The sequence below is a fragment of the Dendropsophus ebraccatus genome, unplaced genomic scaffold (genome assembly GCF_027789765.1).
Source record: "Dendropsophus ebraccatus isolate aDenEbr1 unplaced genomic scaffold, aDenEbr1.pat pat_scaffold_950_ctg1, whole genome shotgun sequence".
Classification (NCBI taxonomy): domain Eukaryota; kingdom Metazoa; phylum Chordata; class Amphibia; order Anura; family Hylidae; genus Dendropsophus; species Dendropsophus ebraccatus.
Genome location: NW_027210550.1, coordinates 34,257 through 57,251, shown reverse-complemented (window position 1 = coordinate 57,251; position 22,995 = coordinate 34,257). Strand labels below are relative to the sequence as shown.

The window sequence follows — 22,995 nt, the reverse complement described above, 5'->3', positions numbered from 1 at the left end:
TGAAGTGTATTGAGTGTAGGAGACTGGACTTCTCCATACACATATTTGTTATAATGGCCGCCTATGGCAAACTGTGCACAATAGTCAAGATGAACATAAACACTAAACCCCAAAAGAGACCTGAACCCTACACAGGCAAAGCAGGCGGGAAAGTAGCGGCAGATATGTAATAATAATCACTTATTACCCTCATATAAAACTATGAATAAAATAGTAATTATATGGGAAAAACTATTCTTATAGGAAGGAACTGGAACCTTTTATTAAATGTATTTTTTTTTTTTTTTTTTTTTTTTTAGCAACATTATCAAATATCAGTATAAATCATAATAAAAAACTACAGCCGAGCGCATAGACCAAGATTTTATTCACCCTAATTCCTGCCAATGGCCGACTGTTCATTGTATGGTTAGTACACGTGTTCGTATTAAGATGTTTAAATAAAGATTATTGAAAACCATGATGTAATTTGTTTACAAACTGGACCCTTCAGAGCTTTATTAGTAGTTGGACTGTAAGTATGCATATCCATTGGCTCCTGGTATGTTTTGTTATTTTCTATTTTTAATCAGTTTTCTCCATGTAATCTTTTATTTTCTCACACACATAGGCGATTTGTGAGAGATTGACGACAGGAGAAGACTTATAGTCATGGAGGAAGAGCTGAAGATCATCTACAGCGAGGAGGACCAGTTCGTGGAGGATACGGACTTTCCCGTCGTCTACGAGGAACATGTGAGTGAGAATTCCCCATCCAGTATAGCAGATAGGATACACTGTGGGATGTTTAGAGATGGGGTTGTGTACATAGTGGGGTGTCCTGTCCAGGAGTATCTGTACCTGTAGATACTCCTCCCTGGTCACATGATCACATAGGTGCCCCCCCCCCCCCCATAGGAGACAGTGGTGATGGGAGGAGATGTGTAGAATGGGGAGCTATAAATACCTTACACCCTGTTACTTATTCCCCATGTTCAGCTATTTCCAACTGCCATTTTGCCATGTTCCATGCAGGGGGCGGGGCTTAGTTGGGCCATGATAACTGCTGGGTAGTGGCTGTGGTCTATGGCCGGGCTCATGCACTGTGTGTGTTATGTGATCTCCAGCACCTCTGCGGACATAGGAAGGAATATGCTCCTATAAGGTAGAGAGGGAAATCACATAGCACACATAAGCCATGGGCCTGGCCTAAGACTTTATCCACATGTGCAGTAATATGTGACAATGCTATCACTGGATCAGGGCCTACAGTGTGATCTCTAAGGTCAAATAATAAAAAACAATTATAATATATATGGTACAGTATGGGATTTGTAGTTCTGCAACCTGAAGCTCTCCTGGTTGTATAACTACAAGCGCCATCCTCATGTTGTGGTGATGGTACAAGATGGGAGTTGTAGTTCTGCAATCTGGAGCTCTCCAAGTTGCATCACTACAACTCCCGTCATGTAATGTCACCAGGGCATAATGGGAGTTGTACACAGCTGCTCCTGTGTTATTTTGGTGGGCAACTTGCTATGTGTACTGGTGCACTGGAGTGTTGTTGTGTTTCCCTGCTGTTTCTCTAAATAAAGAATTTAACAGCTGGAGAGTCACAGAGGGGGTGGCGGGGAAGCCTGCAGTGATATCCCCCCCCCCCCATTACACAGCCACTGAGATGCTGACATACAAGAGGGGTGCCGCTGGACATTGTCCCTCTACGGGCTCTACAGGCAGACAGGGAAGCCTGGAGTGTAATCCCCCATCATACAGCACCGCTGACATGTCGCTCGGGTTTGTCAAGGGGGAGGTGCCCTATGGATAAACGGGGCCACGGCTTCTCTTGCACAATGTCCTGGGGATGGCCTATGGAGGGGAAGGCACAACGACTGCTGTACATTGTCCTGGCTATACGGGCAGATGGGGAAGCCAGTAGTGGAGCCAGGCTTCCCCGTCTGCTTGTAGAGCCGGGACGTTGTCAAGCAGCACAGCTATGGACCCCCCCCCCAGTGCACAGCAGCCCGGCCATCCTCCATAGCGGCCTAGCTGTGAGCGGTGAGGAACTTTGCCGGTCACTCTCCGTGTGTGAGACAGCATGGAGCTCCGGATTTGCCGCAAATGGAGGAGAGCACTGGAGGAGAGTGCGCTGTAACAAACCCGGCATGGTACAACTATTTATTGATATGTAATTACAAAAATGACCATGTCTGCAGGGTTCTGTGTATTGTCTGCTAGATAAGTTCAAAGAATAAATTTTATTTTTTGCATGATGACTGGAGTACTCCTTTAACCCCTTAAGGACAGAGCCTGAAATGGCCTTAATGACAGAGACAAATTTTATGAATATGAACAGTGTCACTTTATTCATTAATAACTTCGGGATGCTTTTACCTATGCGGCTGATTCTGAGATTGTTTTCTCGTGACATATTGTACTTCACATTTCTTGTAAATTGGAGTCGATACTTATAACGAATCTTTATGAAAAAACCCCAAATAACGTGAAAAATTGTGAAAAAATGCATTTTTCCAACTTTAAAACTTTTCTGCTTATACAGAAATTGGTTATACCACATAAATTATATATTAAATAGCATTAGCAATATGTCTACTTTATGTTGGCAGCATTTATTAAACTATATTTCATTTTTTAGACAATAGAAAGCGTAAAACATTAGCAGCAAATTTCCAAATTTTCTGTAAAATTTCAAAATCAGATATTTTTAGAGACCTGTTCAGGTTTAGGCTGGGTTCGCACTACGTATATTTCAGTCAGTACTGTGGTCCTCATATTGCAACCAAAACCAGGAGTGGATTGAATACACAGAAAGGATCTGTTCACACAATGTTGAAATTGAGTGGATGGCTGCCATATAACGGTAAATAACTGCCATTATTTCAATACAACAGCCGTTGTTCTAAAATAACAGCAAATATTTGCCATTAAATGGCGGCCATCCACTCAATTTCAACATTGTGTGAACAGATCCTTTCTGTGTATTCAATCCACTCCTGGTTTTGGTTGCAATATGAGGACCACAATACTGACTGAAATATATGTAGTGTGAACCCAGCCTTAAAGTGTATTTGAGGGGACTGTATGTTAGAAAGCCCCACAAAGCACCCCATTTCAGAAACTGCACCCCCAAAACTCTGCAAAAGCACATCTAGAAAGTTTTTTTAACCCTTTAGGGGAGTCACAGAAATAAAAGCTAAGTGTGCAAGAAATTTGAAAATTTAAATTTTCTGTGCAGAGATTTTATTGTAATCCAATATTTTTCATAATTATAAACCAATTACCAGAGAAATGCACCCCAATATTTATTGCCCCGTTTCTGCAGTTTATAGAAATACCCCATATGTTACCCTATTGCACTATTTGACGCAACCACAAGCCTCAGATATAAAGGAGCGCCTAGTGAATTTTAATGCCTCCGCTATATTTGGTCATTTCTGACTGTACCACTTCAGGTTGGCAGAGGCTCTGGGGTGCCAAAACCTAAAAAACACCCCTAAAGGGGCACCATTTAGAAAACTACACCCCTCAAGGAATGTAACAAGGGGTGCGGTGAGCATCTGGACCCCACAGGTGCTTCACAGATTTTCAGAACAATGTGGCGTGAAAAAAGACAAAAGTATTTTTTACACTAAAATGTTGTTCTAGCCTTCAATTTTTCATTTTCACAAACGGATAAAAGGAAAAAAAAAAAACCACAAAAAATGTAGCGCAGTTTCTCCCGAGTACGGAAATACCCCACGTGTGGACATAAAGTGCCAAGCGGGCGCAGCACGAGCCTCCAAAGGGAAGGAGCGCCAATTGGCTTTTGGAAGCTGGATTTCACTGGAATGGATTTCAAGGGCCACGTCGCATTTACAGAGCTCTCGTGCTGCCAAAACACTGGAAACCCCCCACAAGTGACCCCATTATGAAAAGTACACCCATCAAGGAATCTAACAAGGGGTGCAGTGAGCATATGCACCCCACTGGTGACAGGCACAAATGTGGAACAATGTGACGTGAAAGTGAAAATTTTCATTTTTTCACTTTCACGGCACAAATGTGCCCGTCATCAAGGGGTCCATATCCTCATTGCACCCCTTGTTAGATTCCATGAGGGGTGTAGTTTCCAGAATGGGGTCACTTGTGGGGGGTTTTTACTGTCTTGGCAGCACGAGGGCTCTGTAAATGCGACATGGCGTTCATCATCCATTCTAGCCAAATCCACCTCCAAAATCCAAATGGCGCTCCTTCCCTTCGGAGGCTTGCACTGCATCCACATGGAGCTTTATGTCCACATGTGGGGTATTTACGGACTCGGGGGAAATTGCTCTACACATTTTGTGTTTTTTTTTCTCTTTTAGCCCCTTGTCAAAATTAAAAAATCAAGACAAGATCAATGATTTAGAGTAAAAAATTTTAAAAAAATTACACTAAATGTTGGTCTAGCCTTGATTTTTTTCCATTTCCACAAGGGGTTAAAAAAGAAAATGAACGCAAAACGTGTAGGGTAATTTCCCATGAGTACGAAAATACCCCACATGTGGACATAATGTGCCATATGGGCACAAGGCAAGCCACCAAAGGGACAGAGCGCCATTTAGAGGCTGGAATGGAGGATGGAGACCATGTCGCAATTACAAAGCTCCTGTGCTGCCAGGACAGTAGAAACCCCCCACAAGTGACCCCATTCTGGAAATTACACCCCATACGGAATCTAACGAGGAGTGCAGTGAGCATATGGACCCCACTGGTAACAGGCACATATGTGGAACATGTGCCGTGAAAATAAAAAATACCATTTTTTTCATTTTCACGTCCCAAATGTGGCCGTCACCAGGGGGCCATATCCCCGCTGCCCCCCTTGTTAGATTCCTTATGGGGTGTAGTTTCCAGAATGGGGTCACTTGTGGGGGGTTTCTACTGTCCTGGCCGCACAGAGGCTTTATAATTGCATCATGGCATCCTCTAATGGGAATAGGGGGCATGCCTATTTAGTTGGGGAAAAGGGACAATTATTAATTTATTTGGGGGTATTAGGCCAATTATTAGTTTATAAGGTTGAAAATGACAGATGTCCATCAAATTCAACCTGTGTTGATCCAGAGGAAGGCAAAAAAACCCTTGTGAGGCAGACGACAGTAGCCTCATCACAGGGGAAAAATTCCTTCCTGACTCCATAATGGCGATCAGAATAATCCCTGGACCAACGTGACCCCTGAAATAGGAATAAGGGAAGGAATTTAGAAAATGTAGAACTCCAATTACGTGTGGTACGCCTTGAAGCGATCCAGTATGCAGAGGCCGGGGTGATCAGGACAGGTGTCACACTGGAAAATGGCGTCCGCCACACTCTGCACTTTTTCTGGGGTCTCCTGTTTTCCAGTGTGGGGGACGTCACCTGGAAAATGTTGTCCTGGTGCGATACGGGGTCCTTCATATCCAGAAGCGCTGGGTCCGCTCCATGGCTGCTAAATATTAGGGCTCTATTACTGCTTCTGATATTTTCGATTCGTGCCGCAAGGTACAGTAGCTCGGGCAGCGAGGGACCAGAAGAGGGGGTGCTGGTATAAAATTTATCCCCGTACGGGTGGTAACCTTTATCCAGCAGTGGGAAGATCAGTTCCCGAACGATCTTCCCACTAACTCTGAGGATGGGGGGGGCATCTGGGGGCTGGATTCGGGTGTCCCTTCCTTCATACACTCTAAGGTTACGTGCACACTGCGGAATGGCGAAGGATAACCCTTTGTGCATTCCACAGCTGGCACCCACCGGCAGACTGATGCAGGCGCGTGTCTCCGTCTGTGTCATAGACTCCATTCTATGCACGGGCGGATTCGGCTCTCCGTCCAATGTGTTCATTGTTTGGACGGACAATGGAATCTGCCCGTGCATATAATGGAATCTATGACATGGGTGGAGACACGCGCCTGCATCCGTCCGCCGGTGGGTGCCAGCTGCGGAATGCACAAAGGGTTATCCTTCGCCATTCTGCAGTGTGCACGTACCCTAAATCTGTAAGTGTACCCTGTAAGTGTACACAGAGTTTGTAGAATTTCACGCCATACCGTCATCTCTTATTGGGACGGTACTGGCGAAAAAGACGTGTCTGGGGGGCAGCGTACGCTACGCTACCCCCAGACACGTCACTGGATGATGAGGATGAGGATGAATGGAGGAAAAAAGGATCCCCCCATTCATCCTCACTGGCTGTTTTGGTGTCGGAGACAATAATAGCGTATGCGTCCGATACCGAAAACACGCCGAGGGCCATCTTTATACGGGGATTGGTATATGGGGTATGTAGTGGTGTAGTGTAAAACTTTATTCAATGTAGTGTAGTGTAATGTAGTGTTTTTTACATGTTTTTTTTAACATTCAGTATAAAAAAAAACCTACGCCAAAAATGGTGTTGCTGATAAATGCCGCACTTATGTGCGGCACTTATCAGCAGACCGTGGCAGTAGGATATAGAAAAAAACACCCTACGCCAAATAGGATGAGTCGCTGGTTAGCAGCGCACTTACGTGCAATGCTGATCAGCACTCGGCGGTAGGGTGCGGGAAAAAAAAAAAAATAATAATATTGGAAAAAAAAAACATTTTCTACATGCTGAACATCCCTCTAGCTACTGATAAGTACGGATCCGGTGAGTATGGCCCAAATACCTGCTCTGGACCCCCCCTACACTTTGGGGGCACTTATATCGCCGCGATCGGCCGATCGGTCCCGGCCGGCCGATCACGGCGATCGGGACCGTGGCACCGGGCCACCATTACTTTTATCAGTAATGGCGGTCGGTGCCGTCCTCGGACAGCACCGACCGCCATTTTTTTCCGGGTCATCGGGTCACCGATGACCCGAAAAGCTGCAGATCGCCGCTATTGGCTGATCTGAATTGATCAGCTAATAGCGGCGATCGTCAGCACGGAGGGGGTTAATCCCCCCCCAGTGCCGACAAGCTATGGTGGTCTGCTGTTAGTAACAGCAGCCATCATTACCCGATCGCCGCGTGTTTACACGCAGCGGTCGGGTAAACATCGGGCGTAAATTTACGGCCTGGTGGGTTAAGTAGCAGGCTGCGAGGGCGTAAATTTACGCCCAATGTCGTTAAGGGGTTGATATATATATATTAGAATGCACTCTGATATATTATTAGGTGTAACATACATTTACTGGCAAATAGCTGCTATACTGTAGGCCCCAAACTGTACGGGCGACACCCGGCTCAATGTCAAGCGGCGTTGACATGTCAATTCTTGGAGCGGAGAGCGGAGGAGAGAGGAAGCGTGTGAGCCCTCTCATAGAGTCTCTGTTTAACACTGAGGCTTCTGCCACAGATCTTTGCTGCCCCGGTCTTGCAGGCCAGATTTGGCTCTTTTGATGGCCGCATCTGGCTCACAGCTCACCTACTGCCTGCCCGGACGTGCTCCTCCAATCCAATCAGCACAGAGCGGGAGCGTGGGGCTGCTGTGGCTGTCAAAAGGAGGCTGTCCGCTGTCAGACACTTTTGGAACGGGCAGTGCTGCGGCTGCAGCTCCTCTCTCAGCGGCCCGCGGTCTCCTGTGATCTTCCAGTGCCGGCAGCATGGTAAAGAGACGCTGCCTGTGCCGGATGTGTCAGGCAGCCTTTATCATAAATTATAGAGGCTGCAGAGGCAAGCGACCCAAGCAGTGTCTCTGTACTATGCTGCCTGCGCCGGAAGATCACTGGAGACCGCGCGCTGCCGGGAGAGGAGCTGCTGGGAACGGGTGACAGGTGAGGTTTTGTTTTTTTTCTGGTGGGGAAGTGCGGGGGCCGGGTTGGTGGCAATAGTAGGGCACTGCACAGAGGGGAGGAGCTGGATTGGGTGACTATATAGGGCACTAGGGGGGGTATTGGCTACTATATGGGGCCCTATTGGGGGGATTAGATACTAAATGAGGCACTATTGAGGCGTATTGGCTACTATATGGGCGGGTATTAGATACTATATGGGGCACCATTGGGGGGGTATTGGCTACTAAATGGGGCACTATTGGTGGGTACTTGATATATGGGCATTATGGGGGTATTGGCTACTATATGGGGCACTATTGGGGGGTATTGGATACTACATGGGGCACTATGGGGGTATTGGCTACTATATGGGGCAATATTGGGGAGTATTGGATACTATATGGGGCACTATTGGGGGGAATTGGATACTATATGGGGCACTAGTTACTATACCGGGCGCTATGGGTGAATTAGATACTATACCAGGCACTATGGGGTATTGGCTACTATATGGGGCACTGTGGGGGGATTGGCTACTATATGGGGTACTGTGGGGGCATTAGCTACCATAAGGGGAACTATGTGCGTGTGTGTGTGTGGGGGGGGGGGGTGTCAAATGGCATAGTGTGCATGTGGGGGGTAGTGTGTGGAGGGGGTCAGGTGGGGTAGTGTGATAGTGGAGGGGGTCAGGTGGGGTTGTGTGTGTGGGGATGGTGGTCGGGTTAATTGCGGGTTAACAGCAGAGGGGGCATTATTACTATACGGAGGGTACAGCACGGGGCATTATTACCATATGGGGGCACAACATGAGGCATTATTGCTATATGGGGACACAGCAGGAGGCATTATTACTATATGGGGACACAGCAGGAGGCATTATTACTGTCCGCTTATGACGGCATGCCCCGGATGTTTTAGGACCCTATCAACGCCCCTGTACTAAAGTATATGACAATCTCACCATATGTATACTGCTTGTATATGTACAATGTATATGTATATGTATACTGCCCATCCCGAAGGTGCAGGGTAGGAGGGTAGAGATAGTAGGGAGCACCTATGTCCCTAATAGGCCCTATGTCAGGTGCACCAAACTACCCCTGCTTGCTCAGAGACCTGTCGGGGTGTAAGCACCCTAATAAAAGCGACCCCTGCCCGGTCCAATTCCTCTCCAATGCCCTATGGTCACCCTATCATTTACTCCCAACTGGTTCCATCCACAAGGAATAGTCGGTGGAGATTGTTACGGCAGCTTGTAGCCTGCGCCAAAACAAAGAAAGTTGTAAAAAAAATACACACAAAAAATGGCCCAAAAAGAACATCACATGTTGGCACAGTCACATGCCCTGGGTGTAGCATATGGCTCCACCCACATTAGGGCATTTTTGCCCTGACAGGTCCCTGAGCGAGCAGGGGTAGTTTGGTGCACCTGACATGGGTCCCATTAGGTACAAAGCTGCTCCCTACTATCTCCATCCTCCTACCCTGCACATTCAGGATGAGCAGACCACCATTCATCTACAAGCAGTATACATATGGGGACTGGTCTATACCATGCAGCAATTAGACAAAGACCCAGGCTTCCCTTGTATTCTCTCTCTATCGCCTCTCTGCCTGTGTCTTCAGCTCTGTACCTGGTATGGACCTGACAGATTCTCCTGAAAGCTGAGCTGTGATTGGTTGCTGTGGGCTGGCGACACCAGTTTCAGTGTTAAGCTAAGCGCACACAATGTATTTTTTATGACAAGAACGGCCGTTCTTGTGATAAAAGATTGCACTGCATTGAACTCTATGCAAACAGCATTTTTTATTCACACGCTGTATTGAACAATGGCGGTTGTTAGCTACAGCTGCACAATCAATTGACTTGTCCATTATTTACGGCCACTAGTGCAGGAACAACGGCCGATGTTCAGACTCTGGTCACCGTTTTGATGGCCACTATATTGGATCAAGGGCAAATTTTCCAATGGGAAAATTCACAAACATAAGTGTGCCGGTTCACAAACAGACACTCAGCTAGAAAAGAGTGGGGTCCTCCTAGCAGGAGCTCCGATTCTGCAGATTATTGCGCCTTGTAATAAAGACAATGATCATCGACTGATTGGTTATTTTTGGTCCTGACCTACAAACATTGGCCGCCGACTGCGCATCACTACGTGTAATAATGATCACGGCCGATGGCTGATAACTGTATAAAGAAAATAATAAAGTATATACATACCTCTGCCCGCTCCCCGATGCTTCTGCCCGCTCCCCCATATTTTCCTGGCTTCTGCCCGTTGTCCGCAGCTGCCAGTGGAACTTCACAGACCATCTCTGGAGTTCCACCAGCGGCTAAGGACAGCGGGCAGAAGCAATGAAGATACTGGGGAGCAGTATGCAAGAGCAATGTGATCGGCTTAGTAATCCCGCTGTCTGCCCTCTCCGTGGAAAAGGTAGAGACAGCCCCAGGACCACATGGAAAAACCTAGATGTTATCCATATGGTCCTCGGGCTGCCCCCCACCTTCTCCACAGAGCGGACTGACAGCGGGATTACAAATCTGACCATTTTACTTCATAGCCCACTAAATCAGCCCCCCGTCTGTTTTTGGAAGAAATGACTGTGTGTCTAATCCTGGATGAGCAGTGTAATAGTGCCCCCACCTACACCCTATCCCATCCAAGCACATAGGTCAGATGGGCACAGAAGGAGGTCTCATGCTCAGCAATATACCAATGTCCTCTGCTTACTCTCTCTATTTCCTATTTCAGGCTGGACTGGATGACGGCGAGGGTGAGTTTTGTCTATAATATCTCTATGTATCTATGTATCTCTACAATGTATAAAGCAGTTCTCTAAACTAACGCTTTTCTATTTTTTTTCTTTAAATGAAGAATCGGATTTCGGGTGAGTAAATCTAAACTGAAGATGTAAAACTTGTGTGACCCTATAATTCCTCCCCTATAGACCCCGATCATCACTGATGTCTCTAATGTGTGTTAGGTTTTCACTATCTTCTCTATTCTATCACTAACAGGAGCGACATCGACGACATCGAGGAGGATTCAGACGATTGGGAGTAAGTATCTCATAGTCTCGTCTTAAACAACAAGCCTATAAAAATTACAGGTGTTAGGAGCTTTTTTGTTGTTTTTTAAGGGGTAATTCAGCAAAAAAAATTCTTTTGAATCAACAGGTGCCAGAAAGTACCAGAGATTTGTAATTTACTTCAATATAAAAAAATCTCCAATACTTATCAGCTGCTGTATGTCCTGCATGAAGTGGTGTATTCTTTCCAGTCTGACACAGTTGCTCTATGCTGACATCTAAGTCTGGGACAGGAACTGCACTGTAGCAAATCCCCATAGAAAACCTTTCCTGCTTTCCAGACTGGAAAGAATACCACTTCCTGCAGGACATTCAGCAGCTGATAAGTAATGGATGACTTGGGATTTTTTAATGGAAGTAAATTACAAATCTCTAAATCTCTGGCACTTTTCTGGCACCAGCTGGTTTGAAAGGAAAAACTTTTTGCTTAACAATCCTTTCTACTACCTTCTTATTGGTGAAGTTCTGCCAGAAAACTGATGTCTCTAACGTGTGTTTGGTTCTCACCATCTTCCCTATTCTATCACCAACAGCAGCGACGACATCGATGAGCGTCTGGAGGATTTGGAGTAAGTATCTCACAGTAACATATAGTATAGTAATATAATCAGTCACAGACATGTTTGCAGGGGATCACGTATTAAAAAACAAAACTTTGAAAAACAGCATTTGGAGCTTTCTGCATTTTTGAGTGCCAGAGATTTGTCATTTACTTAAAAATCTCAACTCTTCCAGTACTTATCAGCTGCTGCACGTCCTGCAGGAAGTGGTGTATTCTTTCCAGTCTGACACAGTGCTCTCTGCTACCACCTCTGTCCATGTCATGAACTGTCCAGAGCAGCAGCAAATCCCCATAGAAAACCCCCTTCTACTCTACAGACTGGAAAGAATACACCACATCATGCAGGACATGCAGCAGCTGATAAGTAATGGAAGACTTAAGATTTTCAAAGTAATGGGTTCAATGGATTCAAAGTAATGGGTACAATAAAGGAAGCGCTTATATGTCTCCTACCTGCCGGATCCACTCCTGGCTTTGGCTCAAAAATTCCAGTGGCAGATTTCCAAAAAAACTGTCTTGTGTGAAACCAACCTCAATCACATGAACTGTAAAGTGAAAAAACAAAAACTTTTTTTTTCTTTACAACGAATGTCATTGCATATCAACAATCAAAAATAAATATACAAAAATATAAATGTCATCCATCCATTTGAAGTGAAGGAGGCGGGATCCGTTTCAAGTCCGCTCAGATCCCGCCTCCTTCACTGAGTGGCTGAGAAGTCACGTCTCGGGCCCGCGTCAGAAGCGGCTGGGAATCGGGCACCGGAGCGCCGTGATGCGGGACCCGCCGCTGGAACCGGGGAGGTGAGTGGACGGCTTTTTCCTCGCCCACCTCCTCCCCGGTCCCAGTAGAAAAGTGCCCCCCCACTGGAGTACCCCTTTAACAAAACACACAACACATATGTAAAGAAAAGACGCCATACCTAGAGCACACACCAAGGTCCCAATGTGACGGAAACCACCAAGAAGACAAAATCACTGATTGTGGTGACTTTCACATCTCATCCCAAATCCCCAGTGCTAACAGCGCATTTATAGTCCCATCATCTGGTCTAATAAATCTGGGCCAGTGGATTTCCAATGTACATGTTTCTATAAAACCTCCCCCAATATGCCGCACTTGGAGGACAGACTAATATCCCCTTTATAATATGCAATTGTTTTTTATTATTATGTAATAGGTGGAAGATGGCCGTGATGGACGCCCCGTGGATTTTCAGGTAATTACACTACATTAAAACAGCAGAAAAAAATCAAATAAATCATTTTTACAATAGTTTTTGCCCCCGCTCGCACAAATCTCTGCCCGTTCCATAGACTCCGTTCTATGGCCGGTCAGATTCCGCCACCCACCCAAAGAATTGACTTGTCACTAGAACGGAGTCTATGGCACGGGTGGAGATGTGGTCCAGCGCGTGTGGCCTAATCCGAGGCGGGTTACTAGTAAGTAATTGAAGAGGAAAGTTTTCTGCTTGAAATTCCTCTATTCAGCTCTGGCAGAATAGGAGCAGAATTCAAACCCCATTGACTTCTATAGGATTCCCCTGGAGGAATCGGCCCAAAAAATTTACATGTCAATTCTTTGTCGGATGGCGGATCCGTGGCAGAAAATTCTGATGGAAAATTCTGCTGTGTGAATAACAGAGCGGAAATCCCATTGAACACAATAGAAAATTGCTCTATTCATTATTTATGGGAAGAATTTCACGCGGAAATTTAGGGTGTGTTCACATTATGGAATCTGCACGGATAACCTGCCATGGATTCCACTGCTCGCATCTCCTCCTGTTCCATTTACTCCATTCTATGGTCGGGGGATTCCGCCATCCGCCCAAGAATTGACATGTCAATTCTTTGGGCAGATGTCGGAATCCGCCCGATTATAGAATGGAGTCTATGGGACAGGTGGAGAGGCACACGGGTGCGAGCAGGGGCGAGCGGCGGAATACACTGGAGATTATCCGTGCAGATTCTGAAGTGTGAACACACCCTAAGAGCAGATCCTGCTTCAAATTCCTGGCCTATTCCTCAAGGGGAAAACTGGCAGTGATGACAAGGGGTTAGTAAATATCCTGATGGATTTCATGTTCTTATTGAGAGGTCACAATAAATAACATTTTCTGAAAGTTTCAAATGGGACCAAGTACCAATCCTCCTAACCAACCCTATGTTCTCTGTTACAGAGACGACAAGTACCCGCTCTACAGTTGGATCCCGAGCCTGGAGACCATTGTGTAAGTATGAAGAAGCAGCAGAGATATAATCATCCATCTACATGATATGACAATATGAGTCCATTTATATCTGTGTTCCCCACCAAACACTCACATATGTATATTCACATATCCCCAAACACTATGGGGCAGATTTAACACACGAGCTGGTTTCTGATCTATATACAGTGAGACTGACAAAGAGGAGGAAGAGGACGAGGCTGCGGACATCCCCTGGTGAGGGCTCAAACCTTATAGTATTGGGAATACATGTTTATTCTTTAACCATCCTGTATAGAGAGAGGAGCGTGGGGAGGACAGGATAGGGGGCGCTCTAGTTAGACATAGAATCCTATTTTCTATTTATTTTTACTGCATCTTCCCCTATAGACTCCGATCATCCTGAGGATGTCTCTAAATATCATTATTGTCTCTTATTAATGACGTTCTGCCAGAAAACTGATGTCTCTAATGTGTGTCTGGTTTTCACTATCTTCTCTATTCTATCACTTACAGGAGCGAGGACGACACCGAGGAGGACACAGAGGATTGGGAGTAAGTATCTCATAGTCTCGTCTTAAACAACAAGCCTATGAAAATTACAGTGTTAGGAGTTTTTTTTAACCCTTAGACGACCCAGGGCATATAGTTACGCCATGGAAGTCTGTCCTCAGACGACCTAGGGCGTAACTGTACGCCCTGGGTGTTTCTCCCGCTATGAAGCGTGCTCCGGAGCGGAGCGCGCTTCATAGCAGGTGGGAGCCGGCTGCAATCAGCAGCCGGGACCTCCCCGGTAATGACACGCTGCAGCAATCGCGCTGCCGCGTGTCATTAACTCCTTAAACGCCGCGATCGCGGAGCGACCGCGGCGTTTAAGTGTAAGTGACAGGGGGAGTCCCCTGTCACTTACCGATCGGGACCCCCGCAGTGTGACTGCGGGGGTCCCGATCGGTTAAAACGGGCCGCCGGAGGTCTCTCACCTGCCTCCGTGCGGTCCGATCGGCGCTCTGGTCACTGAGCCTGCACAGGCAGGCTCAATGAGCAGAGCGCCGATAACACTGATCAATGCTATGCCTATGGCATAGCATTCATCAGTGTAAAAATCCAAGTAGTGAATGTAAAAGTCCCCCAAAGGGACTTCAAATGTGTAAAAAAAAAAAAAGTTAAAAACACTAACACACTACCCCAAAACCCCTCCCCCAATAAAAGTCTAAATCACCCCCCTTTCCCATTATATAAAAAAAACATATAAAAATAAATAAATAGATAAACATATAATATACCGTAGCGTGCGTAATTGTCCGATCTATTAAAATATAACAAGTGTCATTGCGAATGGTAAACGGCGTACACGAAAAGAGGGAAAAAAGTGCGCGGATTACCGATTTTATGTTACATTATATATATAAAAAAAATTAATAAAAAGTGATCAAAACGTCCGATCTTCACAAATATGGTATTAATAAAAACTAGAGAGCATGGAGGAAAAAATGACACCCCATACAGCCCCGTAGGTGAACAAATAAAACCGTTATAAGCGCCACAATAGGCCCATTTTATTTATAATTAATTGCCAAAAAAAAGGATTTCATTTAAAAAAAATATATAACATTAGAGAATCTGCGTAAACCTGCATGTGGTTGTGTTCGGGCTGACCTATAGAATAATAGAATCATGTCGCTGTTACCATATAGTGCATTACGTAGACACAGGAACCCCCCAAACGTTACCATATTGCATTCTTTCTTACGATTTCACCAATTTATATCTTCATAAATAATATATTTGGGATTCCATCATACATGTTATGGTAAAATGAATGACGCCATTACACAGTACAACTATTCCTGTAACAAATAAGCCCTTACATGGCCTGTAGATAAAAAACTGAAAGTGCTGGAGCTCTTAGAAGGGGAGGAGGGAAAAACGGAAACACTAAGATCAAAATTTGCGCGGTCCACTGGGTCATTTTGGGCCTGGTCCTCAAAGGGTTAAAGGGGTAATTCAGCAAAAAAAATTCTTTCAAATTAGCTGTAGCCAGAAAGTGCCAAAGATTTGTAATTCACATATATTAAAAAAAATTCCAGTACTTCTCAGCAGCTGTAGGTTCTGCAGGAAATGGTGTATTCTTTCCAGTCTGTTGCTCTCTGACATCTAAGTCTGGGACAGGAACTGCCCAGAGCAGTAGCAAATCCCCATAGAAAACCTCTCCTGCTTTCCACAATAGAAAGAATACCACTTCCTGCAGGACATACAGCAGCTGAGAAGTAGTGGGGACTTGAGATTCTTTAATGGAAGTAAATTACAAAGCACTTTCTGGCACCAGCTGTTTTGAAAGAAAAACTTTTTTGCTGAACTATCCCTTTAATTTTACATTAGTTGTATTTTTTCTAGCAAAATTTGTAGCATTTGGTTAAATGTAAAACTAAAAATGTAAAACTTGTGTGACCCTATAATTCCTCCCCTATAGACCCCGATCATCACTGATGTCTCTAATGTGTGTTAGGTTTTCACTATCTTCTCTATTCTCTCACTAACAGGAGCGACATCAGCGACATCGCGGAGGATTCGGACGATTGGGAGTAAGTATCTCATAGTCTTGTCTTAAAAAACGAGCTTATGAAAATTAGTGTAAGGAGATTTTTTATTTTTTAAAGGGGTAATTCAGCCAAAAAATTCTTTCAAATCAACTGTTGCCAGAAAGTGCCAGAGATTTGTAATTTACTTTGTAATTTACTTCTATTAAAAAAAAAATCTCCAATACTTATCAGCTGCTGTATGTCCTGCCGGAAGTGGTGTATTCTTTACAGTCTGACACAGTTGCTCCCTGCTCCCACCTCTGTCTGGGACAGGAACTGCCCAGAGCAGTAGCAAATCCCCATAGAAAACCTTTCCTGCTGTCCAGACTGGAAAGAATACCACTTCCTGCAGGACATGCAGCAGCTGAGAAGTAATGGAGGACTTGGGATTTTTTAATGGAAGTAAATTACAAATCTCTGGCACTTTTCTGGCACCAGCTGATTTGAAAGAAAAAAAAATGTTTGCAGAACTATCCTTTTCTTATTGGCCAGAAAACTGATGTCTCTAATGTGTGTTTGGTTCTCACCATCTTCTCTATTCTATCACCAACAGCAGCGACGACATCGATGAACGTCTGGAGCATTTGGAGTAAGTATCTCACAGTAACATATAGTATAGTAATATAATCAGTCACACAGACAAGTTTGCAGGGGGATCTGGTATTAAAAAACAAACCTATGAAAAACAGCATTTGGAGCTTTCTTTTTTAAAAGGGGCGATTCAGCAAAAAAAAAAAAAAAAGGAATCTTTCAAATCAACAGGTGCTACAGAGTGCCAGAGATTTGTAATTTACTTAAAAATCTCAACTCTTCCGGTACTTATCAGCTGCTGTATGTCCTGCAGGAAGTGGTGTATTCTTTCCAGTCTGACACAGTGCCCTCTGCTGCCACCTCTGTCCATGTCATGAACTGTCCAGAGCAGCAGGAAATCCCCATACAAAACCTCTCCTGCTCTCCAGACTAGTAAGCAAACACCACATCATGTAGGACATACAGCAGCTGATAAGTAATGGCAGAGTTGAGATTTTTTCATATATTACAAACCTCTGGCATTTTCAGTCACCAGTTGATTTGAATTTTTTTCTCTTTTTTTCATGTTACATTACTTGTATTGTTTTCTAGCAAACCTTGCAGCATTTTGTTTAAATAAAGTGTTTTTCTGGTGTCTGATTTTTGTGGTGTTTTCCCCATAGCAGAGCATGTGATTCATTGGTTTCTCTTTGAGGCTGGATTTACACATGCCAGTTTTTTTGTAAAGCTGCCATTGCAGTTTTTAAGCCAAAACCAGAAGTGTATTCAAAGTAATGGGTACAATAAAGGAAGCGCTTATATGTCTCCTACCTGCCGGATCCACTCCTGGCTTTGGCTCAATAATTACAGCGGCAGATTTAAAAAAAAACTGTCTTGTGTGAAACCAACCTCAATCACATGAACTGTAAAGTAAAAAACAAAAAACGTAACAAAACACACAACACATATGTAAAGAAAAGACGCCATACCTAGAGCACACACCAAGGTCCCAAAGTGACGGAAAACACCAAGTAGACAAAAGCATTGATGGCGGTGACTTTCACATCTCATCCGGCTCCAGCATTTTTCTGCTAATAAGGAAAGGGAGGTTTTTGATAAGAATTCCAATAAATATAAAGCAGAGACAGTTGAATTGAATTATTCTATAGTTACCCACTCTTGACACTTCCTTAATACTTCTCAACACTTTCTCCCACCTATCTTCATCTATCCTCCCGATTACTCCCTCCCATTTATCCTTACTTTTAGTCCCTATATGTTGTTCCATTATAAGTTGTGATCTCTTTCTTTTTAATTGATCCACTCCTTAATTTTGTAACTAATGGGCTGGGGCTACATCCTTGCAACTTACTATTATTCTGACTTGCAACTAACGCTTTTCTGCATCTAACATAAGAGAACCAGTGTCTTTCCTCTATCTTGTATTCTGCTTTTAGACTGTCCCAACTCTTTATGATGTTTCCGTCCATTATATCTCTGTTCTCACCCCCACCCCATCCAATACTTTTACTACTCCCAATTTCCTAACTTCTCCTAACTCATCATATAACCATAATGGGGCAAATTCCATTACTCCCTGATTATTTAGAGATTTTTTTTACCCACTCCCACGTTCTAACTAAGGGCCCTATTCCACCGGCCGATTATCGTTTGCATAATCGTTAACGATTAACGATCTCAAACGACCGCTATTGCGAAAGACCTGAAAACGTTCACTCATTTCCATGGAACGATAATCGTTACTTATGTCTTATTCAATGCGAACGATTTGCGAACGTTTTGCAAACGAGCAATGATAAAAATAGGTCCAGGTCTTATAAAGCGATCAACGATTTCTCGTTCAGTCGTTAATCGTTAACTGCATTTCAACCGAACGATTATTGTTTAGATTCGAACGATTTAAAGATAATCTAAACGATAATCGTCCGGTGGAATAGGGCCCTAAGGTCTTTACCATTACCAAATTACTCCAAGCTTTCTTCCCCAGAACTCCTGTCTCCATATCTGCATATCTCTACATGTAATAGTGATGTGCGGCTGATGGCTGATGACTGTGTAAAGAAAATAATAAAGTATATACATACCTGCCACACTCTCCGGTGCTTCTGCCTGCTCCTCGGTATCATCCCGGCAGCAGCAGCCAGGAAGATACTGGGACTGGGTAGAAGCATTGTGGAGCGTGGCAGGTATGTATATACTTTATTATTTTACACTAAAGGCAAGGGCTACACGGACATCGCTAACAACAAATATATATACAGTCCATGCTGCACGATTATTGAGCTGTGTAATAGGCTCAGTAAATGAGCGTCGATCTAGCAGATTGGTGCTCATTTACATTGTCAATCAGGCCGTGTAACATGGCGATTTGTCTGAACTAAGGGTGCGTTTACACAGAAAGATTTATCTGACAGATTTTGGAAGCCAAGGCCAGGAATGGATTTGAAAAGGGGATAGATCCCAGTCTTTCCTTTATGACCTGATCCCTGTTTATAGTCTGTTCCTGGTTTTGGCTTCAAAGATCTGTCAGCTCAATTTGTCTGTGTAAACGCACTATTATGCTGCGTTTACACGTAACGATTATCGCGCGAATTTGCGCGATAACAGTCAAATTCGAACGATAATCGTACATGTAAACGCAGTGAACGATCAAACAACGAGTGAGAAATCGTTCATTTTGATCTTTGAACAAGTTCTCAAATCATCGTTGGTCGTTCGCAAAAGTTTCGCTGATCGCTTTGTGTAAACGGTCGTCGTGAAAGTCCGCCCGCCCGCAGCCCGGCCCCCGCTCCTCCGCAGCCCGGCCACGCATCCTACAGCCCCCTGCGCTGGCTCGATCGCCACCACCGCCGGTTCGATTGCCACCCCCGGCGGCTTGATCGCCACCCCCGCCACGAGCATACCTTACCTGCTCGGCGTAGCGGGTGTTCAAAATTCCCACCTCCCCTCTTCAGTGCATTGATTGGCTGAAGAGGGGAGCCGGGAATTTCAAACAGCTCCTCTTCAGCCAATCAGTGCTCCTCTTCAGCGGGGGTGGCGATCGGGGCGGCAGGGGTGCTGATCGGCCGGCGGGGGGGGGGGGGGCAATCGCGCCGCGCCGGGGGCTGTAGGATGCGGGGCCGGGCTGCGGAGAAGCGAGGGCCGGGCTGCGGGCGGAGGATGGGCTGCGGGCGGGCCGGGCTGCGGGCGGCCTTTGGCCGGCTTAAGCGATCTTAAAACGATCGCAAAACGAATTATCGTACGATATATCGTACCGTCTAAATGCTGATTGGAGCTAGGGAAGCAGTGGCACCTTACAGGTTAAGCCAAACCTTTAAGACACCTACAGGTACACAGGAGGGATCTGATGCCTAGCAACATCCCCTTGGGTATTTTAAAAAATGTCCTTTGATTTAATATAAAAAAGTAAGAAGACTTTTTTTTAAGGTGAACTCACATATTGTACTTCATACAGAGTTTTTTTTGCATAGATTTTGTGCAAAATTGTCACAAAAATATTCCAACCCAAATCCCCAGTACTAACAGCGCATTTATAGTCAGATCATCTGGTCTAATAAATCTGGGCCAGTGGATTTCCAATGTACATGTTTCTATAAAACTTCCCCCAACATGCAGCACTTGGAGGACAGACTAATATCCCCTTTATAATATGCAATTATTATTTTTATTATTATGTAATAGGTGGAAGATGGCCGTGATGGACGCCCCGTGGATTTTCAGGTAATTACACTATACGAAAACAGCAAAAAAATCTAATACATTATTTTTACAATAGTTTTCGCCCCCGCTCGCACACATTTCTGCCCTTGCCATAGACTCCATTTTATGGTCGGACGGATTCCGCCATACACCCAAAGAATTGACTTGTCATTGGTGGATGGCGGAATCTGACCGGCCATAGAACAGAGTCTATGGCATGGGTGGAGATGTGTTCCAGCGTGAGTGGCCTAATCCGAGGCGGGTTACCAGCGAGGAATTGAAGAGGAAAGTTTTCTGCTTGAAATTCATCTATTCAGCTTTGGCAGAATTCAAGGGGAATTCAAGCAGAATTCAAACCCCATTGACTTCTATAGGATTCCCCTGCTGGAATCGGCCCAAAAAATTGACAAGTCAATTCTTTGTCGGAAGGCGGATCCGCGGCAGAAAATTCTGCTGTGTGAACAACAGAGCAGAAATACCATTGAACACAATGGAATTGCTCTATTCAAATTTTATGGGAAGAATTTCAAGCGGAAATTTAGGGTGTGCTCACATTATGGAATCCGCACGGATAACCTGCCACGGATTCCACTGCCCGCATCTCCTCCTGTTCCATTGACTCCATTCTATGGTCGGGGGGATTCCGCCATCCGCCCAAAGAATTGGCATGTCAATTCTTTGGGCAGATGTCGGAATCCGCCCGACCATAGAATGGGACAGGTGGAGAGGCACACTTGTGCGAGCAGGGGCGAGCGGCGGAATCCACTGGAGATGATCCGTGCAGATTCTGAAAAATGAACACACCCTAAGAGCGGATCCCGCTTTAAATTCCTCGCCTATTCCTCAATGTGCACATCCCCTTAAGGGGAAAACTGGCAGTGATGACAAGGGGTTAATAAATATCCTGATGGATTTCATGTTTTTATTGAGATGTCACAATAAATAACATTTTCTGAAAGTTTCAAATGGGACCAAGTACCAATCCTCCTAACCAACCCTATGTTCTCTATTACAGAGACGACAAGTACCCGCTCTACAGTTGGATCCCGAGCCTGGAGACCATCGTGTAAGTATGAAGAAGCAGCTGAGATATAATCATCCATCTCCATGATATAGATTGATTATATGAGTCCATTTATATCTATGTTCCGCGCCAAAAACTCATATTTATATTCCCATATCCCCAAAAACTATGGGGCAGATTTATATATGTGCAGCCCTGAGCACATTGAGAAAGGGGCACAAAAAGCTGTGGCCTCCATCTGCTACTAATCAGGGCCGTCTTACCCATTGGGCAAGGTAGGCGGCTGCCCGGGGGCCCTTGCGTCCGAGGGGGCCCCGAAAGTCTTTTTGATCCTGCCAGCGCCGAAATAACAGAAGCCGGGGCCTGTGAGAGATCACTATCAGAGGCCCCATGCTGCTGTTACTTCAGCGCTGGCGGGCCGCGGGAGCGGGATCAGCCGACATCACTTCGTCGTACGTCCGGACGCCATCGTGACGTCACCACCCCACTCTTCATTGGACGGAGGGCCGCAGTGGACGGCCGCACGCTCCGGCCCCGCCTCTCTCCTGTCCACAAGTAGCTGTAGCGGCATCAGGCTTCTCCCCTGCCGCGCTTCTTTACCTCAGGCTGCTGCACGGCCACGGGGGGGAGTATTGTAACCCCCGGAGGATTACTGTGTGTGTTTGGGGCGGGGGATGGCGGTCTGCAGGGATAGTGTGTGGGGAATAGTGTTGGCGGCCGGGGGGTTGGCAGTGTGTGTGTGTAGGAGGAGGAGGATGGGGGTAGTAGTGTGTGTAGGAGGATGGGGGTAATGTGTGTGTGCGTGTAGGAGGAGGATGGGGGTAGTAGTGTGTGTAGGAGGAGGAGGATAGGGGTACTAGTGTGTGTGTAGGAGGAGGAGGATGGGGGTAGTAATGTGTAGGAGGAGGATGGGGGTAGTGTGTGTAGGAGGAGGAGGAGGATGGGGGTAGTGTGTGTAGGAGGAGGAGGAGGATGGGGGTAGTGTGTGTAGGAGGAGGAGGAGGATGGGGGTAGTGTGTGTAGGAGGAGGAGGAGGATGGGGCTAGTGTGTGTAGGAGGAGGATGGGGGTAGTGTGTGTAGGAGGAGGAGGAGGATGGGGGTAGTGTGTGTAGGAGGAGGAGGAGGATGGGGGTAGTGTGTGTAGGAGGAGGAGGAGGATGGGGGTAGTGTGTGTAGGAGGAGGAGGAGGATGGGGCTAGTGTGTGTAGGAGGAGGATGGGGGTAGTGTGTGTAGGAGGAGGAGGAGGATGGGGGTAGTGTGTGTAGGAGGAGGATGGGGGTAGTGTGTGTAGGAGGAGGAGGAGAATGGGGGTAGTGTGTGTAGGAGGAGGAGGAGGATGGGGGTAATGTGTTTGTGTGTGTAGGGGGAGGAGGAGGATGGGGGTAGTGTGTGTAGGAGGAGGATGGGGGTAGTGTGTGTAGGAGGAGGAGGAGGATGGGGGGTAGTGTGTGTAGGAGGAGGATGGGGGTAGTGTGTGTGTGTGTGTGTGTGTGTAGGGGGAGGAGGAGGATGGGGGTAGTGTGTGTAGGGGGAGAAGGAGGATGGGGGTAGTGTGTG

General features: G+C 45.7%; 1 protein-coding gene across 3 annotated transcripts in view; it reads left to right on the top strand.

Moving 5' to 3' along the window:
- Positions 1-614: 614 nt before the first annotated feature.
- Positions 615-22,995, top strand: part of LOC138781149 (uncharacterized) — a 33,597-nt gene continuing 11,216 nt past the window's right edge. The window contains exons 1-13 of one of the 3 annotated variants that reach the window (XM_069956774.1): positions 615-735; positions 10,492-10,513; positions 10,615-10,627; positions 10,758-10,799; positions 11,362-11,397; positions 12,572-12,610; positions 13,574-13,624; positions 13,793-13,840; positions 14,120-14,158; positions 16,144-16,185; positions 16,736-16,771; positions 20,395-20,433; positions 21,428-21,478. In XM_069956774.1, coding sequence (XP_069812875.1) covers positions 652-735; positions 10,492-10,513; positions 10,615-10,627; positions 10,758-10,799; positions 11,362-11,397; positions 12,572-12,610; positions 13,574-13,624; positions 13,793-13,840; positions 14,120-14,158; positions 16,144-16,185; positions 16,736-16,771; positions 20,395-20,433; positions 21,428-21,478 — 542 coding nt within the window. In that variant the 5' untranslated portion in view covers positions 615-651. Of the gene's footprint in view, positions 736-10,491; positions 10,514-10,608; positions 10,628-10,757; positions 10,800-11,361; positions 11,398-12,571; positions 12,611-13,573; positions 13,625-13,792; positions 13,841-14,119; positions 14,159-16,143; positions 16,186-16,735; positions 16,772-20,394; positions 20,434-21,427; positions 21,479-22,995 lie in introns of all 3 variants that reach the window. The other 2 variants (XM_069956773.1, XM_069956775.1) reach the window with 2 other exon arrangements.